At 41.7% G+C, this 23,272-nt stretch overlaps 1 protein-coding gene across 1 annotated transcript in view; it reads left to right on the top strand.

Annotated features, from left to right (window-relative positions):
• ADAMTSL3 (ADAMTS like 3) overlaps nt 1–23,272 on the top strand; it is a 236,922-nt gene that overhangs the window by 181,839 nt on the left and 31,811 nt on the right. The window contains exons 19-20 of the mRNA XM_034668882.1: nt 14,489–14,681; nt 14,765–14,944. Of these exons, the coding sequence (XP_034524773.1) occupies nt 14,489–14,681; nt 14,765–14,944 (373 nt within the window). The remainder of the gene's footprint in view (nt 1–14,488; nt 14,682–14,764; nt 14,945–23,272) is intronic.

The following is a 23,272-nucleotide window of genomic DNA, read 5'->3' as shown; positions in this document are numbered from 1 at the left end:
TCAGGAAATAAGTTTGGTTCTGGAATTCTCTTGACCCTTCTGATTTTGATTCTGTGAAATGTGTTGGCTGTGGTATAAAAACCCCTGCCCTGCTGGTCTGAGGGAGATGGGGGTGGGGAGAGAATAAGCATGTCCACCCTAAGAGTCCGCCCTCCCCATCCTGCAGACGGGACCTTTTCTTCTGAGTCTGCTTCTTCAACCAGCACAGTCTCTGGAGGACACTGGCTCCGATGTGCGCTTCGCCGTAGTGAGAGCCACCCGTCCAATGAGGCAGGCACGGTGTTTTATATCCATGACCATATTGCTGACAGTTGTAGGCTAAGGAAATCCCAGGGGCTTCTTGACTCGTGTTGGAGCCATCGTGGCTGTGCTCCGCTGAGAAGCAGTTAGGACCTAGGTCTAGAAACAGCACAGGGAACTCTGCTTCCCTCCCTGCCCCACTCGCCCCTCCCCCCCCCAATGCTTACTGCATTCCGGAATGATCCAAGATTGCAGAAGAGACATACAGGAGGGGTTTCAGGGAGCTTCGGTCTAACCCCCGCTGAGGATGCCTGTTTTGTCAGGTGTGTCCGGAGCTTTCCAAGAGCAGCGATCGTATGGGTATAATGCTGAGTGTGTATCTAGTTGGTGTGTCCCTTTTATCTTTGGAGAAATGGCACTTCTGTTAAGGGTACAAGCAAGCCCTCGTAATCCAAATTACTTATCTGTGTTTCTCAATCGTTTCTTATTCTAATACTGGAAACACTGACTCAGATATTTTTGGAAAAGCCAGGGGATTCTGTTTTCCTTCCCTGACACATCCCGCCCCTGTGGCTTTGCAGATGGGAGCAGATGGCCACCTGTCCAAACCTGGGTGAGGGACAAGGGGAAACACAGCGAGTGGAAGACACATGGTTTACTCTCCCAATACGTTTTCCCATGAAGCTGGAATCATGCACCACCTCCCCTTTCTCGATACCAGCCGGCACTCTCTTTCTGGAAAGAAGACTATAAACGAAATTATTTGGAATTTATACAAACCCTAAATGGTGACTACAGTTTGGCTAAGCATGCAGTTCTGTAGCCATCAACAAAGAAAAGTGAAAAGAAGAAACTGTCACCTCTAAATTTGGAGTGTGCTTTATTTCTAACTTCAGATCTTATTCCGTATCAACAGAAAGCTAGTCTTCACCTGATTGTGTCTTTTCTTTCTAGCCCAAGTCATTGACAAATGGGGACATGGGCACAGGTGGACAATTAAACAGAAAATGGACACAGGTGCCAACACAAAGCATGCTTCAAATGAGAGGGATTTGCTCAGCAGGGGACTGAGGACAATGGTGAAACTTGGTTTTGCTTTTGCAAAAACAACCCTGTTCTGATCTTCCTCTGAAAGTGAAGACAGTTGTAGTGGGTCATCATATAATTTTTTCAGAAAAAAAAAAAGAGAGAAAATACAAAACAATCCATTCTTTCTTCATTCTAAGAATGAGCGCACTCAGTTGCAATGACCACCTACATTATGTTCAGGGTTAGATAAATAATTTGATTTCATAATTTTTAGTTTAATTTTTTAAGATGAAGTCCAGATCATACATTTCCCTGCTATTTATTCTGCTTATCATAGAATTTGAGTCCCTTCTTCAAGTGGCTTTGCATTAAGTAGCTTTTTCTGGATTCACTTCTCCTCTGATGACATGGACACGATTTGTGATGCTTTCTCTCTCAACCTCTTAGCAATCTGCCCCAGCCATTCATAACTGCTGCAGCCCTCATGTAGAGGTATTTTGCATGAACTGTTTCAATAGTTCCCACCTCTTGTGTTTCCTGCCCTGATCCATATGCACAAGTGTGACCTTCAGAGATCTTTCTAAATTGCTGTGACCGTGTGAAGCTCCCACATAAAACCCTCCGGTAACTGTCCGTACTGTGGATCACGGCCCATGTTCTTTAGTGCAGCATGTGTGTGAGTTTCTTAGGGCTGCTGTCACAAAGTGCCGTAGATGAGGTGGCTTAAACAACAGAAGTTTATTGTCTCCGTTCTAGAGGCTGGGGAGTCTGCGATCAAGGGGCTGGAAGGGTTGGCTCTTTCTAAGGCTGGGAGGGAGGACCTGGTCCAGGGCTCTCCCCCAGCTGTTGGTAGGCGTTCCTTGGCTTGTGGATGCTGTTCTCCCCATGTTTCCATATTGTCTTCCTTTTGTTTGTCTCTTTGTCCAAATGTCCACTTTCTATAAGGATACCACTTATATTGGATTGGGGCCCATTCTAATGACTTCCTCTAAATTCATCATCTGCAAAGACCCTGTTTCCAAATAAGATCACATTTGCAGGTACTAGGAGTCAGAGCTTCAACAACTTTTGTGGGGAAATAATTCATAATAGCCTGTAAGGTCCTTTGTGACCCTACTTTTAGGTTCTTGAACCACATCTCCTGTCACTACCACCCTCAGCACATGCACATGCACGTGCTTGCACACACGCACACACGCACACACACGCACAACGCCCTGAGAACATCCTCAGCAGCCATGGTAAATTTTCACCGTGACCCACTCTCATGTTCATTCATGCCTCAGGCCTTTGCACATACCATGCCCGCTGTCTGGAGCCCTTTTCTACCATAAAACAAGTTAAATCTCTCCCAGGAAAGTGATCACTTAGGACCCTATGCTAAGACCCTTGATAGAGGGGATCTCTTTATAGTTGAGAGGACTGGGAGCAGGTTGGGGGCATGGGGTGGTGCCCCAGATCCACCCCCTCCAGGAATTTCAGACAGGTACCTTAGCCCTCTGGGTCCAGCTTCTTCATCTGAGTAATGACGGAAGATGCTGAACTTTGTGGCCAGCAAGTTCCTATATACTCCAGCCTTTTGTTATTGAGGGCGCTTTCAAGTTGCATTTTTTTACTCACATCTTCAGAACTGTGTCCAGTCTTTCTGCGGGGATCCTCCTGTCTATTCATGAGTAGTTGCAAATGCTCAGAGTTCATTTTAGTTTTAAGAACAACAGCCTTCCCTTGACCTGCCCAGGAGGGCATGGCAGGGTTGCGTTTAGTCTGCAGTGCTGCCCTTCCTTTGCTCACCAAACCGGAGCACGTTTTAGTAGCGAGTCTGGACCCTGTTTCTTAAGGCTACTGAGAAAAGTGTGCTGACCTGTCCTGTGTGCAGCAGCGTTCCCATCCCCTCATCGCTGGGCCTCAGCAAGAATGATTGCACACTATCTTCTCCAGCACTGTCTTGCCCACAGAGCTTCTTTCCAAGCTAGAAATAATAAAGCCCAATACATCTTGGCCACTTTGCAAAATTAAGAGTCTGTTTTTATGTGAAGGAAATACTCTTCCTCGTTTCAAAATTGCAAATTTAATAAACTTTTCGAAGGTTGAGAGTTATGTTGGAAAAAACCCAGCAGAGACAAAGGGTTGGTGCCAAAGTAAAGGTAAGTTTACAAAAATGTTTTAGGTTCTAGAAACAGTGGTGTAGGAATAACAGGAACAGGGTGTTGCATAATATTTTCCACACAAATATTTACTGACTCCAAGGGCAATAGCAGTAAAACATCACCCCAGGGTGAAACTTACCACTGAGATTGGGTCTTTATTTACCCAAAGGCAAATGCATTTGATGTATTAGCCTGGACTCTCCAAGGTGGGGTGTTGTATGTTTATTTGCTCTTACGGGGTTACTCCCCCTGGTCTATGCTATAACTGCTGAGTGTCTGCTATTTATGGAGTTTGCTTTTTCCAGGAGAGAGCCAGCAGCTTGTAGAAACATGCAGGGTTACATAATGGTCCCACTCATCTGAGGAGAGCTTTCTTCTCTGACAGCAGTCAGCACTGCTAGGGAGGGAAGTCAGAAAGCAAGAGGCAGGAGCGATGTGTTTCTCTACCTACTTGTTACCCAATTCTTGAATTGTAAAAATTCTGTATTAGTCTTTTGTCTGTTAAGAAGAAACGGTTCCCCATTTCTTGAATCACAGTGGTTTCATTTCCAGTCCCTTGTGCCTCTAATGGATTCTTCTAGCTATATACTTTCTTGAAAGATGATTATCCAGAAGTCACTCCAAGTAAGTTATATATTTAAGCTGAATTGACAGTGAAACCACATCCTTTTAATTAGTTATCCATATAACTCGATTATCATCAAAATATGATGTGTATTTCTATTGTTGGTGATTTCCCTCACCTCAAAAACTACTGGAAATTTAGATATAATCAGTTACAGTCTACTAATTAGTAGGCTTCCAATTAAGCTGGTGTTTTAATTCCACATTCTGTTCCAAATACAGATCAATGATAGATGCAGTATAAGAGCAGGGAAATTAAAACAGCATACCCAGGGCAATATCATGAAAAGAACTATCTGGGCCAGGAAAGGAAAGGAAATGTGAAGTGGTAAGTGGAAACAGACCCGTGGTTCTTGTGGACTTGAGGCCCCAGAACAGTCAGGGCACATGAGAGTTCAGTTCCATAGAGAGTAGGGCCTGAACATCTTCCTTTTGACTGATTAGAATGGACCCACATTCACTGTGAATGGAAGCAGGAAAAAGCTGCTGTTGATCACAACCTGAAGCCATTGTATATATGAGGCTACTTGCCTGGGGAGACGGAGAACAGACACAGCGATTCAGCCCCAAATTACATGTTGGCTCATGGATTGGATCCTCAGTGCCTTCACAGTGCTTTTGTGCCATGCTGTCCATATGACACTTGGTTCTAGACTGGAGACGCTGGAGGGCTAGATAGTAGTAAACAACAGTGTAGACAGGGAGGGCTAAGAGTCAGAGAAAAGGACTAAGGGAGGTGGGGAGAGGGAAACCACATCAAGCCTGCAAAATGAAACTCCAAAGTACATGAAGAAACCTAATACTAAAGAAGATAGTCAACAGAGTCAGTAGTTGAAAGTTGTATTCATTCCCCATGAAATGAAAGTATAAGAACAGTCTGAAAAAGACTATAAGTGTTACTGAGATTTTGGTGATATAAATTGGTAAATGATATCCAGATTAAGAACTGGAGANTTTTGAAAAAAAAAAAAAAAAAAAGAACTGGAGATTATGAAATAGACATAGGCAGAAATATAGTCACAATAGGTGAATCTTAAAAAGAACCAGTTACACAACTTGGAAATTTTAAAAGCCAGTGAGAAATAAGTAAACTACAGACAATTGAAGAAAAAATTGTTGCCTTGAAGGTAGTGCTGAAGAAGCCAAAAGAATGAAAGCACAGAAAGTTGAAGATTTGGGGAAAAGAGAAGAAAAGTAAGAAATATGGAGGTAATGGCAGAGAAACAAGATATTAAATAAACTGTTTACTAAAACTTAAGAAAAAATGTCTACTCCTAGTATCAAGAAAAATAAATGAAAATAAATCTCACTTAGATGCATAATAGCAAAGCTGCAGAAAGTCAAACATGATAAGAAAATCTTGAGAGCTACAAGACCTAAAAGACATATCAACTATTAACAACTTCTTAACAACTGAAGTTCCCAAAAAGCAAAGAAGTAATGTCTTTAGAGTACTCTGGGGAAATCATGACCAACCTAGAGCTAAACTTGCTAAAATATATTTTTAAGTATGTGAATGTGAATGTCCATTTTTAGACAAGTGATGGACTAGATAAACTGAATGCCCTTCTACTAAAATATTCTAAAATACTGAATAAAATATGTATAAAACAACTTGATGTTAAAACTAAGCTTGTAAGAAAGTAAGATAAATGCTCAGAAACAAAGAAAGAATGAAAGAAAGAAAGAAGCTATAGCATGAATCTAGCATGGTAGCCTTGTATTAAAGTTAGTGCTTCCATGGGGGACAGTTGCCAATCCCACTAATCTAGACCTTAGGCTTTAATGTTTTTTTTTTTTTTCTGGAAACAGACAAATTGTTGGATCTCCAGGAAATAAGGAATGGAATGGAGATTCCCGTATGAAGCCAGGCTCTACCTCAGTGAAAAACAAATTGGAGGGAAAAAAACCCACCCCAAAAAGGCAGATCTCAAGGAAAATTATCTGTCTTGGCTTTGCCTCTGAGTGGAAGGAATTAAAAATCCTCCCCTGCGTTATGCTAAGGGAAAGAAGCCAGACACAGAAAAATGCTGTGTGATCTCACTTATATGTGGAATCTAAAGTAGTTAAATTTACAGAAGCAGAGAGTAGAATGATGGCTGCCAGGGGCTGGGAGGAGGGGAAATGGGAGGTAATGGTCGAAGTGTGCAAAGTTACAGTTATGCGAAGTGAGTAAGTTCTGGAGATCTACTCTATAGCATAATGCTTATAGCTAACAATACTGTGTTATTGTATACTTCAAATTTGGTAAGACAGTAGGTCTTATGTTAGGTGTTCTTACCTAACCCAGAATAAGAATAATGATGACGATAATGCTAAAGATTGAGAATAAGAATAGGGACGGAGGGAGACTTTGGGAGAGGATGGATGTGTTTATAGCCCTGATGGTGCTCATGGTTTCACAGGTGTACTTATTCCCAAACTCATTGAGTTGTATACATTTAATATATACAACTGTTTACATATCAGTCATACCTCAGTAAAGTAGGTTAAAATAAGACTCCTCTGATGGAACACTACATCAAAAACTAAGGATATACTGTATGGTGACTAACATAACATAATAAAAAATTATTTAAAAAAATAAAAATAAGGGGCACCTGGGTGGTACAGCAGTTAAGCGTCTGTCTTCGGCTCAGGGCGTGATCCCAGCATTCTGGGATCGAGCCCCACATCAGGCTCCTCTGCTGGGAGCCTGCTTCTTCCTCTCCCACTCCCCCTGCTTGTGTTCCCTCTCTCGCTGGCTGTCTCTATCTCTGTCGAATAAATAAATCTTTTAAAAAAATAAATAAAAATAAAAGCGACCTGTACACAAAGGGGAAAAAAAGGACTCCTCTGAGAACTTAAAGACTACAAATCACCCTTTATGTAGGAATGAGGTTCATATTCACTCTGTGTGATCTGAAAAATTAATTCACATTGCTCTTGACAAGAGTTAATGCACACCCTTTGTGGAAGAATGTGTCTTCTCCTCCACACTTAAAATTCCCACAAAGACCTAATTAGTGAGCTCACAACAAAAAAAATTTAAAAAAATAATTCATGGAGAAACAATGTGTGAGAATCAGTGGGGGAGAAAACCTGAATCAGATATACAGGGCCTTAGATATTGGAATTATCAGGTAGGAATATAAAGTAAGTTTGTTTAAAATATTTGAAGGTGGGGCACCTGGGTGGTTCAGTCGGTTAAGCCTCTGCCTTCAGCTCAGGTCATGATCCCAGGATCCTGGGATCGAGCCCCAAGTCAGGCTCTCTGCTCAGTGGGAGCCTGCTTCTCCCTCTCCCCCTGCTCCTCCCTTTCCTTGTACTGTCTCTGTCAAATAAATACATAAACTCTTTTAAAAAAAGTAAAATAAAATACTTAAGGTATAAGACAGAAAATTGAAAACCTAACCTAGGAATAACAAACTATCAAAAATATCTAGAAATTTTTTTAAGAACCAAATATTAGGTTGCATTATATGAAATTTCCAATTTTATCAATTAAAAAGGTCCCATACTGGCAATTTCATCTGGTTTAACCTAATAGAATATCTATAGGTTAAAAACATATAATCATCAGAACTTCAAAGTTATGGACTGGGGTTAACAAGTGAACTGGAAGAGAGAGCTGAAGAAATTATCCAGAATAAAGCACAGAGAGCAAATGAGGTATGTTAAATACACACTAGAGGTAAGAGAGAGAAAATATTGAGAGGGTATAAAATATATCTAAATGAAGCTGAAGAAAAAAAAAACCCAGAGGTAATATTCAAAGAGATGACTGAGTATATTTCAAAATTAATGAAAAATATGAATCCTAAGAGTCTAAAGTGACAACAAATCCCAAGCAGGAAAAATAAAAAGAAGTAAACACTTAAACACATGATGGTTGAGTCTGAGGACTTCAAACACAAAGAAAATATCTCAAAAGCAACCAGAGGGAAAAGATCTACAAGAGGAACAACAGCCACAAAATATAGAGTTTTCTTCTCCTTGCCAACAAGGAATATTTTCTTGAAATCATTCAAAGAAAATAACTATCAGCCTAGTATTGCATACTTAGTGAAACAGGATATTTTCAGATTGTAGTAGTATATACTTATATACTTACATATATATCCTTACACACCACGGGTCAGCAAACTAGAGCCTTACAGTTTATGTGAGGACCAAATGAATTAATACAGGTAAATTACTTACAAAAGAGCTTGGCACAGAGTAAGTAATCTATAAATGTTAACTGCTATTATGTTAGACATTCTAAGTGAACAAAACCAGGAGACTTTACTATCAGCAAACTCTCACTAAAGATAATTTTAAAAGAGTATATTCATTAAGCAGAAAACTGATCCTGGAAGAAAGATACAAGAATATAAGAATGAATGATGAGCAAAATACATTGTAAAGATACTTCATCTAAAAGAAAGTCACTGACTGTGTAAATCAATAATAATATCTGATTTATGGGTTTGAAAAAAGAAATAAATGTCAGACAACAAAGCCTGGTAAAATTTTGGGGGAGGGTGGTGATTAGAGTCTTTAAGCTCCTTAACTTATTTGTGAAATGGAAATGATTTTGATTAACTCTAGAGCTACTAGTTAAATAGGTCCTTTAAGAATGCAAGCAGGTGCAGCCACTCTGGAAAACAGTATGGAGGTTCCTCAAAAAGTTGAAAATAGAGCTACCCAATGATCCAGCAATTGCACTACTGGTTATTTACCCCAAAGATACAAATGTAGTGATCTGAAGGGGCACCTGTACCCCAATGTTTATAGCAGTAATGTCCACAATAGCTAACCTGTGGAAAGAGTGCAGGTGTCCATTGACAGATGAATGGATAGAGAAGATGTGGTCTAGGAGCATGTGGGTGGCTCCATCATTAAAGCATCTGCCTTTGGCTCGGGGCGTGATCCTGGCATTCTGGGATCAAGCCCCACATCAGGTTCCTCCGCTAGGTGCCTGATTCTTCCTCTCCCACTCCCCCTGCTTGTGTTCCCTCTCTTGCTGGCTGTCTCTCTGTGTCAAATAAATAAGTAAAATCTTAAAAAAAAAAAAAAGATGTGGTCTGTATACACAATGGAATACCACTCAGCCATTTGCAATGACGTGGATGGAACTAAAGGGTATTATGCTAAGTAAAATAGGTCAATCAGAGAAAAAATTATCATATGATCTCACTCATATGTGGAATTTAAGAAACAAAAGAATCATAGGGGAAGAGAGGAGAAAATAAAACAAGATGAAATCAGAGAGGGAGGCAAACGTAAGAGACTCTTAATCATAGGAAACAAACTGAGGGTTACTGGAGGGGAAGTGGGGGATGTGGTAACTGGGTGATAAGCATTAACTAGGGCACATAATGTAATGAGCACTGGGTATTATATAAGACTGATGAATCACTGACCTCTACCTCTGAAACCAATAATACATTATATGTTAATTGTTATATGTTATTTTTAAATTAAAAAAATTTAAAAATAGGTCCTTTAAAATTCCAACAGTAACTCTAAAAATAGAAGATAGCAGTAGTTTTTTTGGGGGGGGGTGTGGATGGAAGGGAACAGAAGTAAGCACAAGCAAGTAATCTGCTATTCCCTGGATCACTATTAGCCTCTAAGAATTAAAAAAAAAAAAACCCACACAGTTATATTAAAGGTTTTGTCAGACACTATAAAGATAACGTATTATATTAAAACCAAATGTGGTAAATAGAACATGCTATACAAGTCGTGCTATTGTTATTTCTATTTCTTTAGGAGTGAATTCTTTCATCTGTTGTGAGTGTGTTTGCTATCTTCATGTCATTAATTTTTTTTTTCTCTCCTTGGACCTTTTGGTTTGCAAGCTCATATTGAATGGAAGTTAAGTGTTCCTGTTTGGGGGTTTTATGCTTACTTGAATGAATACCTCTCCTCAAGATCCTCAAATCAGAACCAGGTCTCATATTACTTCCTTTAGGCTCTCATCCCAGGTGAACTATTGGAGAACCCCTCCCAGAATATTATATGATAGTTTCGCTCAATAAGTAGGCTCCAGAGGCGCTGGGGTAGGTCAGTCGGTTAAGCATCTGACTCTTGGTTTCCTCTCAGGTCATGATCTCAGGGTCGTGAGATCCAGCCCTGCATCAGACTCTGTGCTCAGCGGAGGGTCTGCTTGAGATTCTCTCTCCCTCTCCCTATGCCCCTCCCCCTGCTCTCTCTCTCTCTCTCTGTCTCTCAAATCCTTAGAAAAAATTAAGCAGGCTCCAGGTTATCTCCATTCTTTTATATTATCCCAGGCAGCTGATCAATTCCAACCACACACACAGGCTACTTTTTTTCTAGCCTTCAATTATGGGTTAGGGAGTCTTGCCCTACTGTGTTTCTAGAAGTGACCCTCTCACTGTGTTTCAGTCACCCCCTTCACTGTGGTGCACTTTGTTTAATTTTCCCATACAAATTGAACTCCCAGCTGCCATTGTAAGTTTCTAATCTTGGCATCCACTAAACCTAGACAACTTTAGTCCATTTTAGCACTGTGCTTCCAATTGATTTCTGGTTTACTGAGATGAGATGCTTGTTTTGTACGGGAAAATAGCTTTACCCTTATGTCTTTTGTTAACTGTCATTGCTATTTTTTTTTTTTTGAAACAGAGAGGAATGCATATATCTTGCTCTATACTCCTGCTCCACCCCGCCACCACCTCTTGCTTTTTGGGATGCATTTATTCAGATTAAGAAAGTTCTCAATCATGAATATCTGTTGAAATTTATCATATGTTTTTCTGCCTCTATTGAATTGATCGCATGATTTCTCTCCTATGTTTTGTTAATATCATAAACACTGATTGATTTTCTAACACTGAAACAACTTTGCCTTCCTGGAGTAAACCCAAGTTCGTCGTGATGTAATAATATTCTTTCTATATATCACTTCATTGTTAATATTTTGTTTAGTATTTTTACATCTGTGTTTATGAGTGACATTGACCTAAATGAGTTGGGAAAGTTTTCACTCTTTTTATATTTTCTGGAGAGTTTATATAAGGTTGCAATTATTTATGCCTTAAATGTTTAGTAGAATTTCACCAAGGAAGGTATCTGGCACTTGAGTTTATTTTTTAAATATTTTAAATTACAAATTTAATTTAATAGATATAGGACTAGTCCGATTTCTCTACATTTATGTGTTAGTTTTGATAAGTTGGTTTTTGTGGGAATATTTTCAGTCTATGTAAATTTTTTAATTTATTTACATATGCTGATTTTCATTGCACACTTATACTCTTTATTTTTAATGCCTTTGAGATTCTCTCTTTAATTCTTGATGTTGGTAATTTATGGTTCATTCTTTTTGCTCTTCATAAATCACCATGAATTTATCAAGTTTTTTTAAAGATTTTATTTATTTATTTGACAGAGATAGAGACAGCCAGCGAGAGAGGGAACACAAGCAGGGGGAGTGGGAGAGGAAGAAGCAGACTCATAGCGGAGGAGCCTGATGTGGGGCTCGATCCTATAACGCCGGGATCACGCCCTGAACCGAAGGCAGACGCTTAACGATTGAGCCACCCAGGCGCCCCTGAATTTATCAATTTCATTAGTCTTTTGAAGAGGCAACTTTTTTTAAATTTTCTGGTCCATTCATATCTGTTCTCATATATTTTGTTCCTCTCTTTTACTTTTTTTTTGCTTAATTTACTGTATTTTTTTGACTTCTTGAAATGGGTACTTCGATTATGATTTTCAGTGTTTCTTTTTACAGTATTCATTTAAAGCTATTGATTTTCTTATAATCATGGCTTTAGCTGCATTCCACAGATTTTAGCACTTCATATTTTTATTAACCTGCCTTTAAAAAATACTACCTAATTTCCATTGTGGTTTCTCCTTTGTCCCATGAGTAATTTAGATGATTATTGCATAACTTATAAATATTTGGGGATTGTCTAATATAGATCCACCATGGTCAGAAAACATACTGTATTAATCAGCTCAAGTTGTGATAACAAAATATCACGGATTGTGTAGATTAAGCAACAAAATTTGTTTTCTCACAGTTCTGGAGGCTGAAAAGTGCAAGATCAAGGTTCCAGCAGGGCACAGTTTCTGATGAGAGCTCTCTTCCTGGCTTGCAGATAGCTGCCTTCTCTCCCTGTCTCTTTGTGGCAGAAAGAGAGAGCTAGCAAGCGTTCTAGCTTCTATTCTGATAAGGGCGCTAATCCCATCATGAGCACCCCACCTCCATGACCTTATCTAAGCCCAATTAATTCCTAAAGTCCCAGTCTCCAAATATATTATCACACTGGAGATTAGGACTTCAACATAATAATTTGGGAAGGGATACAACCATTCATGCCATAGCATGTACTATGTAGTATTTTAATCTTTTGATTAACTTGGTTCTGTTTTACTTAGGATTTATGATTTGGACTATATAATTACATGTAAAAAAATTTTATATGTATTTGTCAGATTTTGTGCTCAAGGTTTTTCCTAGCTTCATGATGCATTAAAATATTTTAATCTTCTTTTTCACTTTGAAATTTCTAAAATGGCATGGGAATTCACCTGTTTCTTGAAAATACGTAGGAACTCAACCACAGAGTTAATAGAATCTAGTCCCTTTCTTGAATAGAACTTTTTGTAATTTCCTGAAAAGTTATTTACTTAAGCAAGGTTTTCAAATGTGTTATCTGGTTTTCTATGTATTTTTTTATAATAATATTTTTTATTATTTATTTTTTTAAAGATTTATTTGAGAGAAAACACAGGAGCGGGGAGAGACAGAGACCAAGGGAGAGGGAACGAGAGACTCCCCATTGACTGCGGAGCCCAAAGTGGGGCTTCACCCCATGACCCTGAGATCATGACCTAAACAAATTCGAGAGTCAGATGCTTTACCAACTGAGCCACCCAGATGCCCCAATCTTCTATATTCTTATTAAGAGTTGCCTTCTTGATATATCAGGGGCTTACAGTAGTATTTTTATAGCCTTTAAAAATTTTTATTACTTATCCTTCCATTTTTCTTATATCTAAGAACTGTATTTCATACATATTTATGCTTTTTTATTCAGTCTTCAGTCTTGTATGATTATGATATCTTCATTGTGAACTTTTGTCTTCACAAGTAAAAATTTTAATATTTTTGTCCCATTGTATTTGTCTCAAATATTTTTCATTTTTTATTTATCCTCTTATTTCCTCGAGTAAAACATTTTTATTATGGAAAATTAGAAATTAGAAGAGCTGAAAGTCCCCTTTAGATTAACACTATTTTTTTTCAAAGAACCAACTTACTTTTTCTAGTAATGAATGTTTATTTTAAGAAAAATCATGTGAAAATAGTGGCAAGAATTAAGAAAATAAAAATCCTATCACTTAGAGACCATCGCTGTTAACATTTGGATGTGTAATTATACGGACTTTTTTTCTGCATTTATAAAGTCATAAAACAATATTATAAGGTATTTTTATCTGTTTTCTAATAAAAATATATCATAAATTTATTTCTACGTCAATAATTATACTTCTGCTTTTCTAACGGCTGCTAGCATTGTGCTGTATGAGTATTCAATTATTTTATCCTTTATTGTAGAACATTTAGATTGTTTCCTTCCATTTTGTAAAACTTTATTTTATTTTGTTTTATTTTGCTATTACAAACTACCTTGGAACAAACATCCTTTTATGTCAGTTTTAAGCATTTTGAAATTATTTCCTTGTGATATAGCTCTGCAGTAACTAGTTAAAAATCCATGTTCACTAATAATTAAATATCCACAAATTAAGATAACTATAATGTACAACTTTTCACCCATCAGAGGGGAGAGAGATGGTTCAGCGTTGGTATGGGTGTAGGAAGCCAGGCACTCTCACATGCTTCTATTGGGAGTGTGAATTGAGAGAATCTTCCTTGAATGCAGTTTGGAAATATGTATCAAAAGCAGCTGCCCTGGTTTTTCATTTTTACAGATGTTTCATGAGAAAACCTGATTTTTCCAAGATCTTATTGGAAAGGAATCACATTATGTATGTGTTGCAAATCCAATCCTAACAGAGAAGAATTTTCTTAGGGATATTCCAAATAATGAATCCAGGTGCCCCGAAAATTTCCTGAAGTGTGCTTTTAAGCATTTAAAATTTCTTTTGACACCCATATAAATCATGCTTGCCTTGGGGCTCTATTCAAAACAAAACCCAAGCTTTTATTATGGATAGGTGGTATGCTAGAATGGGGAGAAATCTGCTGCTTTTGTGCTTTCCCAAATGGGTAAAACCTTTAAACACTTTCCCGATATTTCTGGCCTTTAAACATTACGTTTCTGTATTTTAATCACATCTAGCGGTGGGGACGCTGTGGCTCTGGGGTCCGCACGTGGAGCGTGAAGTCCGGACGCCCCGAGAACTTGAAATCGTGTATGTCTGACCATTGCACGTGGTTTCACCGAACACTCCGACTTCCCCTGTTGTGTTTGATGCAGGTGGCACACGGGCTCTTGGGGCCCCTGCTCAGCTACCTGCGGAGTGGGAATCCAGACCCGAGAGGTGTACTGCCTGCATCCCGGGGAGTCCCCCGCCCCCGCCGAGGAATGTGGAGACGAAAAGCCGCATGCCTTACAAGCGTGCAATCAGTTTGATTGCCCTCCTAGCTGGCACATTGAAGAATGGCAGCAGGTAATATGGCAGCCTGGGGCCCCCTTTGCCCGCCATACCTATGGCTGCAAGAGCCCTGACTCCCCCTCCTTCCATCTTCTCAGTGTTCCAGGACCTGTGGTGGGGGAACTCACAATCGAAGAGTCACCTGTCGGCAGCTGTTAACGGATGGCAGCTTTTTGAATCTGTCCGATGAATTGTGCCAAGGACCCAAGGCATCTTCCCATAAGTCCTGTGCCAGAACAGACTGCCCTCCGCATATCACCGTGGGAGACTGGTCGAAGGTAAGGGCCACTCCCCCCTTGCCGCCCCTCCTCTTTTTTGCCCCTTCTTTGCTTCAGACACTAAATAGAGTCTTGCCTCCACAAGATGACCTGGAAGCATGCGGTTGGGGTACGTAACCCGGGGCCTCCAGTGGGGGTAGAGAGGCAAGCCGACATCAGAAATCATCTCGACAAATAGGAAAGGGCAGTCGCTGGCTTTGCTGAACTTCCCTGAGTCCAGCGTTCAGTGCTGGGCACAGTCAAACCCCGTTATGCTCATCTCATCGTACCATCCTACGAGGGCGCCCGAAGCCAGCGTCACGTCCGTGTCTGTCGATGAGGACTTGTGACTTTCCCAAGGGTAGAGCCAGGATTCAGGCCCAGGTGTGTGTGATTTGAGGTTAGTACAAAGGGCGTACTCTCATGTCTTTCAGGCAAAAGCATTTTTGTGCCAAACACACCCACGGTGGATTTCCGGCTCTATTGCCTAAAAACCGGGTTCAACATACTTAAGCTGCCAGAGCCCCATTTTCCTTTATTTAAATGCAGCAGTTGCTGGGAGGATAACATGAGGTATTAGGACAGAAACACCTAGCACAGTGTGCCCTTGTGATCCTCCCAGGGGCAAATGCACATGCTCCTGGCATAGGTTGGACTGATAGGACTTCTGCCTGCACGTTCTCCAGTTTTATATTTTCCTTGTTTTAATTGCCTAGCTCAATTAAGAGCTAGTATTCAAAATCTATCTTAATTGACAAGCTACTGGTCGTTGGCCTCATGCAGGCCACTGAGAGTCGACAGATGCTTCCCTAAACCGTCAGAAAATGCCCAAGCAATGAACCCATCTTCCCAGGGTCTGTCCAGCTCCCAAGGAGCCAGAGCCCATGCCCGTGGCCAGTGACGTGAGGGACAGGAGAATTGTTTCCTCCTACAGTCAGGGCCTGGACTGAGAGGTGTGCCTGTTACAGGCGAGGCATCTTTCTCAGGCTAGGGATGGGGAAGGACAGGTAGAAAACTGCCCTGGGGATCTTCATCTGAAAAAGCTCGTTTGCTCTATTTCCCCTGCTTTGTGTATAAGGGACGTTGGAGGCCCCAAGGCAGAAGCATTCCTTTGAGACTGGGTCAGGCAGGGGGAAATGGGCAAAGGTTAGACAGGAGGGTATCTAGGTAGGCTAGTGGGAAGGCAATATTTATTCCAGTCACCCCGCTAAGCCCTGAGAGTGAGGTCCTGCCACTCCCCCAGTAGTGGAGGTGAAGGTTCCGGTTACCTTGTCCATGAGGTTAGGGACAGAACTGCAGGGAGGGGAGGCCTAGGCTGTCGTGGAGAAAACGCTTAGCATTGTGGTGCTATATCTCCTTGCTACACTGAGTGCACCGCAGGGACCAAGCAAATGGGCATCTCTTTACAAGCTGGGAGCTCATAAGAAATGAGGACTCTCAAGTCCCCCCAGCCCAGACCTAAAGGATCAGAATCTGCATTTCAGCAAGCTCTCCAGGTGTTGTAAAGCACATCATCATTCGAGAAGCATTTCCCTACCTGCCCCTTGTCCTTGTGAGGGTTGTTCAGCCCGTAAGTGTGTATCCAAGGTAGGAACAGCTCTGGGAAATGATTTCTCTGAGCAAGTGCTGCCCTGACCTCAGGGGAAACGGCAGGAAGGGAAGGACAGGAAATGAGCAGGGGTCATGGAGAAACCAGGCATCTTGCCTTGGATGCAGCCAGGGAAAACCCTAGAACCCCTCACATGCTCTAAAATACAGCATTCTGCTTCTCTCTTTTCTCCTTTTCCCTAAGAACAAACAGGCTTTCACAGTTCCATCTTGTCTTCTAGAATACCCTCTTCTCACTGGCCCTTTAGAATGGAGACTGGTGGTGCTCCCCTCCCGTCCTTTCTTTCTCTGAACAGCAAACTTGCACTTGCTGGCCACGTATCATCAAAGTAACACTGTCAAACATGTCTGCCCAAGCTTGCATTTGTGTCTTTGCTCTTGTCCTTGCTCTCAAGTCCTGGATCCAGGTCTGAGCTCCCCTCTTCTGTGAAATCTTTTGTCCCCTAAAATCATGTAGCATTTCCCAGCTTTAACTCACAATGACCCGAATTTGTATTGCATTTCAGCTACTTCCTGAGTAGGGGCACGGTTTTCCTGTCTGGCTTAGAGTGTCCTTGCAGCCAGTGGCCATGAGATCGCTGACAGGTCCTGGAGCTCTCCCAAGCTCTGAACAGGTCAATATTCTTCCCCAAAATTCTTTGCAAAGTCAGGGGAAATAGCAAAGTGTTGTTGAAGTGATGATCTTTAGAAAAGCTCAAGCCTGCTAACAAGGACGAGCAAATCATTTGTTAGGAGCATTTTTGCAGGGGCAGGGGGAGGGGAGGTGCCTGGGTGGCTCCGTTGGTTAAGCATCCGACTTTCAGTTTCGGCTCAGGTCATGATCTCAGGGTCTTGAGATTGAGCCCCGCATCGGACTCCGTGCTTAGTGGGGAGTCTGCTTGAGATTCTCTCTCTCCCTCACCGCCTTCCACTCGTGCTCTCTCTCCCTAAAATAAATAAATAAATCTTAAAAAAAGAAGAAGAAGAAGAAGGCTTTTTGCCAGGAGAAATGAGAGGAAACAGAAGAGAAGGTTACCCACGTGAGCTGGGTTGGACCTCAGGTGAGTCGGTTTCCTAGGCAACCGCTGGGCGGGGCAAGAGCAACCTGGTGGTCACCCCCAGCGATCAGCCCAGCACGGGAAAGACATCTTCCCCCTCCCAGCCAAAGCTGCATCTCTAGAAAACCTCCATGCGGACGGGGGTGGGAGTGCATTCACGCCCGGGAAGACAGAGCCAGCCGCAGCCTTTGAAACCCAACGCTAACATCCAGTCTCGGGGCCGGTCAGCACACACGTTGGGTTTCCTACTGGGTTCAGCTTTTCCCCTGTTAGTTGAAATTTCCTTTCGTTGCAGAGTTGCTTTGTTTTGGCAGAGGCTCCGATGCCAAACTGCCACCCTCTCCAAAGGTTTCTGCCAGACCAGTCCTTCTGCCACAGACTGGCTCACTTGGGGGCAGCCATCTGTCTTGTGGTTCTGGATAAGGCCTCTCTCCATTGGAGCTGGCCACCAACCCTGCACACAGAGAGGCTGAGGAGCTGTGCCAGACCTCTCAGCCTGCAGCTGGAATAGTCCCCTTTCCTGACACTAGCTCTATTCATGGCATGTTTGGGCTTTGTTCATTCGTTGGCTCATTAGTTTTTAGATCTGAACTAAGTTTGAGGCAAGAAGAAGCCTTCGAGTCTTACACTGCATTTCAAGTTCTAAGAAGGGAGCATTGACTCATATATGGGGCAGTCTTCCCAAATGGTGGATTTCTGTGATCCAAGGACCCCTTGCAGCCTGTTTTGTGGGCCCATTTCTTGACGGAAATCCAGTAAAATCATTCCTCATTCTTTACTCTCTGTGCTTTGATGGCGTATTTAACCATTTTGTCTACCTTCATCATTCTTCTTCATGATGTTTCTTGGTGTTTTTTATTTTTCCTGTTTACTTAACTACATCTTGTCGACTGGTTTGTCTTTTTCCAGATCCCCAAAAAGCCAAATATTCAACCAGATATTTGATGTGTATCACTGCATTTTTCCTCCATAGCTGATTCTGTGTCCTGACCTCTTCTCTGACTCCTATACATAATTCTCTATCTTCAGGAACAGTTTTTAACCTTCTGTTCAATACAGTGCCCCCAGCTCTCCAAATATGATGTGTCTTCATCCTGGGAAAGCAAAGAGACAACCTCTTCATTCCCAGCCGGCTCCCACCTCACTCCCTGTCTCTGTCGGTACGCCACCATCTTTTGAACACTCGTGATTGCCTCTGACTTCTTCAGCTCCTGTGTTCAGTTTATGACACCTGTTCAGTTTCTGACACCTTCAAGTCTTGAAATATATCCGTATGCTAAGTAGAATGAGATGATCTCTTTAATGAGAAATTTTTACAAAGAACTGCTCAAGATATGTCCTGGACACATAGATTTATAAATATGGTATTCTAATTTTCAATAGGCTTACTAATTATGACTTATGAAAATAATAGTGTGTGGGAACCCATCCGTACCAGTTGGCAAGAACCAAATGTGATCTCCTACCTTGTGCTCAGTGATGTCAGGTTGATAGCTTGAAATCAGCCACGATGGGAGCATTCACACCACAGAAGCTGGCAAGTATTATAGTTAGTGCTCTCTCCTTAAGAACTTGTGAAGAGTTTACCAGCACACCACTGCGCAAAAGGGTTACACACACACACACACACACACACACACACTCACACAATCCTGTTGATAAGACAGTTTCAGCTTATTGATGGTTACTTACGATGGAAATGATCTCAAGAATTTCCAGTGTCTGGACTCCTTTTCACAAAGTCTGAGAACCTTGGTTGGGCTGTTCTAAGGTGTTTTTTATTTTTATTTTTATCTTCATAACTGGTGGTTGGTAAAGCTAGGATTGATCCAAGTGCATTAGGATTCCTCCTATGAATAAAAGAGTATTCCAGCTCTCCTGGGTTTATTCTAAAATCTTCCTTTTGCTTTTTATTATGTCGTATTACTTATGAGTTTCTTAATATTGATAATTTCATAGTTGTCCACTTTTCTACTTGAATAATAATGTCTTTTTAGACTCCAGATGACAATTTATTCTTATATTTTGACCCACTTGAAATATACCCAGTGCCTTCAAGTCCGTGCACTTCTCTCTGTTTCCACTTATTTTAAATAATACATACACACACACACACACACACACACACACACACACACATGCACACATATGGATATGCCTTATTTTCTTGACTAGATGATAGCTGCCAGAAGGGAAGGACCACCTCTGCATGTCTGTATCCCACTTGGTGCTTGGTAAACACTTGTTGACTAAAATACAGAGACTTCTAAAAGTTTCTTCTAAACTGAACATGCTTGTTGTCACAGTCTCACGTTTTCCATCATGTCACCAGCACACATTGCCCGAACACTGCTGTGTCGACGACCCGGGGCCCTCAGGACCTGAGTCAGCCAAGAGTGTGGTGTTCCATGACTCACAGGTTAATGACGTGGACACAAGAAATTATGTAACAAGCCCAATAAAAGGCTCCCCATCTACAGAACTGCGTGGAAATTGAGGGGAGACCTCACGTCTGCATGGGTGCCAGGGAAGTGTGATGGAAGACGTGGCCGTGGAGTTGGCTCTTCAAGGTCGAGTGCAGGCTGGGGGGAAATGAGACCAAGGGTGTCCGGGCAGTGACAGGAGCACACGCGGAGGCACAGGTGGCGGGGTAGCCGGTCTCCCGCGGCTGGAGATGCGGATGCAGTAGAGAAGTGGAGGACGAGGTGGAGAGGAGACATTGCAGTCAGACCGGGAAGGACATCAGGTGTTGGGCTTGTCCCTCCAGTGGCCGAGGACACCGAGGAAGGTTTCTGAGTAGGGAAGTGAAATGTAGTGTTTTTAGGCACACGGTTCTGGCTGCGGTGTGAACGGCGTGTTGGTGGGCGGGGGAAGGAACAAGAGCCCGGGAGAGCTTTGTAGAGGAGGTTGGAATAAAACCAAGGAGAATAAAGAAGCAGTTGGGTAGAGAAGGGTAGACAGAGGTGGGCGATGGCCAGCATAGATGTCGCAGGCATATTTGGTGACTGAACTGGTAAGAAAGAAGCAAAAAAGAGGGGTGTGTTCAATGGCTAGAGCTGGCATTCATTTTAAAATGAATTGGGGAAGGATACACACATTTGGGAGGTGACTTAAAAGGGAGGGAAAATGAGTCTGTTTTGAGGTGTGTGTAGTTGGAGGGCCTATCAAGGCATCAGTAAGGAGTTGCAGCTCAGGAGAGATCTGCACTCCAGTTAATTTTGGGAAGTGTCAGCATTTAAGCGGTAGTTGAAGCTATAGGAAAATGAATACCGTGATAAATGAGCATATGTTGTCCCTAGCAGTTTCTCTGAAAGCAGGAGGCTTCCAGTGAAGCAAAATCACAATGGCGGCCTGGTTGTGGAATATCCCCAGATCCCTCACGGTGAAGGGGTCAAAGAGCCACAAACTTCCAGTTACAAAGTAAATAAGTCACAGGGATGAAAAGCATGGCACAGGGAATAGCATCAGTAACCTTGTAATGACTTTGTGTGGTGACAGAAGGTGACTGCGCGTATCACGGGGACATTCAGTAATGTATGCAGAGCTGTCTGATCACTCTGTTGTGCACCTGAAATCGATATAATATTGTATGTCAGCTGTACTTCAAGTAAAAAAAAAAACACAGAAAATGGAGCAATTAGGATTGCCAAAGGAAAGAAAACACAGCCACTTTAACGCAAGTGATACGTGTGGGCGAGGCCAAACCATGCACCGTAACGGAAACCGTGCAGGAGCCTTGAGTTTAACAGCTAGGCTGACAGAAAGAAGGTAAGAGTAGGCCAAGAGCTGGGGAACACCGAAGTCAATGATGCATTTCCATCTCAGGGTCTGAGACCTGTTGGTGATGCCGAGAGAGAACGCTGGGTCCTAGGCTGTGGTTGAGTACAAGGAAGATCGTGCAGGCCCAGTGTGGCCTTAAGAGGATTGGAAAGCATGACTATGAGAGACTCTGGACTCTGGGAAACAAACTGAGGGCTTCGGAGGGGAGGGGTTGGGGGATTGGGATAGGACGGTGATGGCTATTTAGGAGGGCACGTATTGCATGGAGCACAGGGTGTTACATGCAAACAGTGATCATGGAACACTACGTCGAGAGCTACTGATGTACTGTATGGTGACTAACATAACATAATAAAACATTTAAAAAAAAAAAAAGATTGGAAAGCACAAGGTGAACGCACACCCCTAAGAGCTGAAGAAGTACCCAGCTGACCTGCCACAACCATAATCCAAGCTGAGAAAGGACACAGAGGGGAAGGGAAGGGATGCTTGGACCTCTGGGAGCAGAAGAGTCCAGAAGATATGAGTCTTAGAACTGTGGCCAAACTGTTGAACACTTCTCAACACCAGAAGAGGGAACAGTGAAAATGACCTTGAAACACTGCCACCTCCTTACATTTTCCTAAAAGTTCAGAAAAAAAAATTATTTAAATAGGAGCATCGGCAAGCCCCATACAAAGCTACTGTAAGATAAAAGTGTCAGTAACATAGCAATGTCATGAAAATTTGGCATGTGAAAGTATAACTTACTCTTTTGAAATGAGCCAAAAGAAATTAAGAAATACATAGAAACAAATTGGAAACAGAAAACCCCAGAAATGAGGTGAATAGTTAACAGGGGGATGTGAACAGAAAGAGCTGATATGGTTCAGGAGAGAACCAGACAACTTATGGGAAAACTTCACAAGTGGAGAGTAAACTAGAAAGAAGTGTGATAAGAGAAATGAAAGAAAGGAAGAAATTGAAAATAATCAAAGATATATAGAAAGAATTCAAGTAAAAACAACAGATATGAAAGAGAAAAATCCAACGTGTAAATATTAATAGAGTCCCAAGAAAAGAAAACCAAAACAACAGAACGAGACTATAAATAAAATCACCATGTAACATCAATCACAATATCGAAAAGGCACACCACAGCCCGGGGAAAATGGACCCAACACAGCCAATACTGAGACCTCTTCTGCTGAAGTACTGGATTTTAAAGGTAAGGGAAAATGTGTTTGTGTAGCCAGACAAAAAGTCTCAGTCACTTACTAGGGCAAGAAAATCGGATTAGCATCAGACTTCTTGAGGAGACCACCTCATACTAGAAAGCAATGGGACAACATATTTAGTAAAATACAAGAAGGAAAACGTGCGCCAAGGATGTTATATACTGCCAAGGTGACCTTCAAGTGTAAAGATCGCAGACAAATTATTGCAAAGTTGCAAAAACTCAGGGTCTCTTGTTCCCCTGAGCTCTTCCAAAGGAATCTACCCGATTTCTGTAGAAGAAACAGTAGACGCTTTGGATAAGGTTGCTGCTTTGTGAATTGTAATTAATGGCACTGATTTGGTTACATCCTTTCTTTCTGAGTTGGGAACATTCTCTGATGGCACCCTACGTCTGAGTGACACAAGGTCATGTAAGACCTCCATCCAGAGAGGCAGCTTACGAATGATGCTCCCATTCATGATGAGGAGAAAAAAAATTATATACTTATCATTAGAAATGGCTTATGAGTAGAGACTGGAAATTATGTAACTCACTGTTGTGTGAAGTAAAATTAAAAAGTTGATGTTGATTTTTGGGGTGCCTGGGTGGTTCAGTTGTTTGGACAGCTGACTCTTGATTTTGGCTCAGGTCGTGATCTCCAGGTCCTGGATCGAGCCCCATGCTCGCTCTGCACTCAGCAGGGAGTCTGCTTAAGACTCTCTCCCC

This window comes from Ailuropoda melanoleuca, chromosome 9, assembly GCF_002007445.2.
Source record: "Ailuropoda melanoleuca isolate Jingjing chromosome 9, ASM200744v2, whole genome shotgun sequence".
In the NCBI taxonomy this organism is placed as follows: Eukaryota; Metazoa; Chordata; class Mammalia; order Carnivora; family Ursidae; genus Ailuropoda; species Ailuropoda melanoleuca.
The sequence above is the reverse complement of the archived record's forward strand: the minus strand, read 5'-3'. Positions and strand labels throughout refer to the sequence as shown.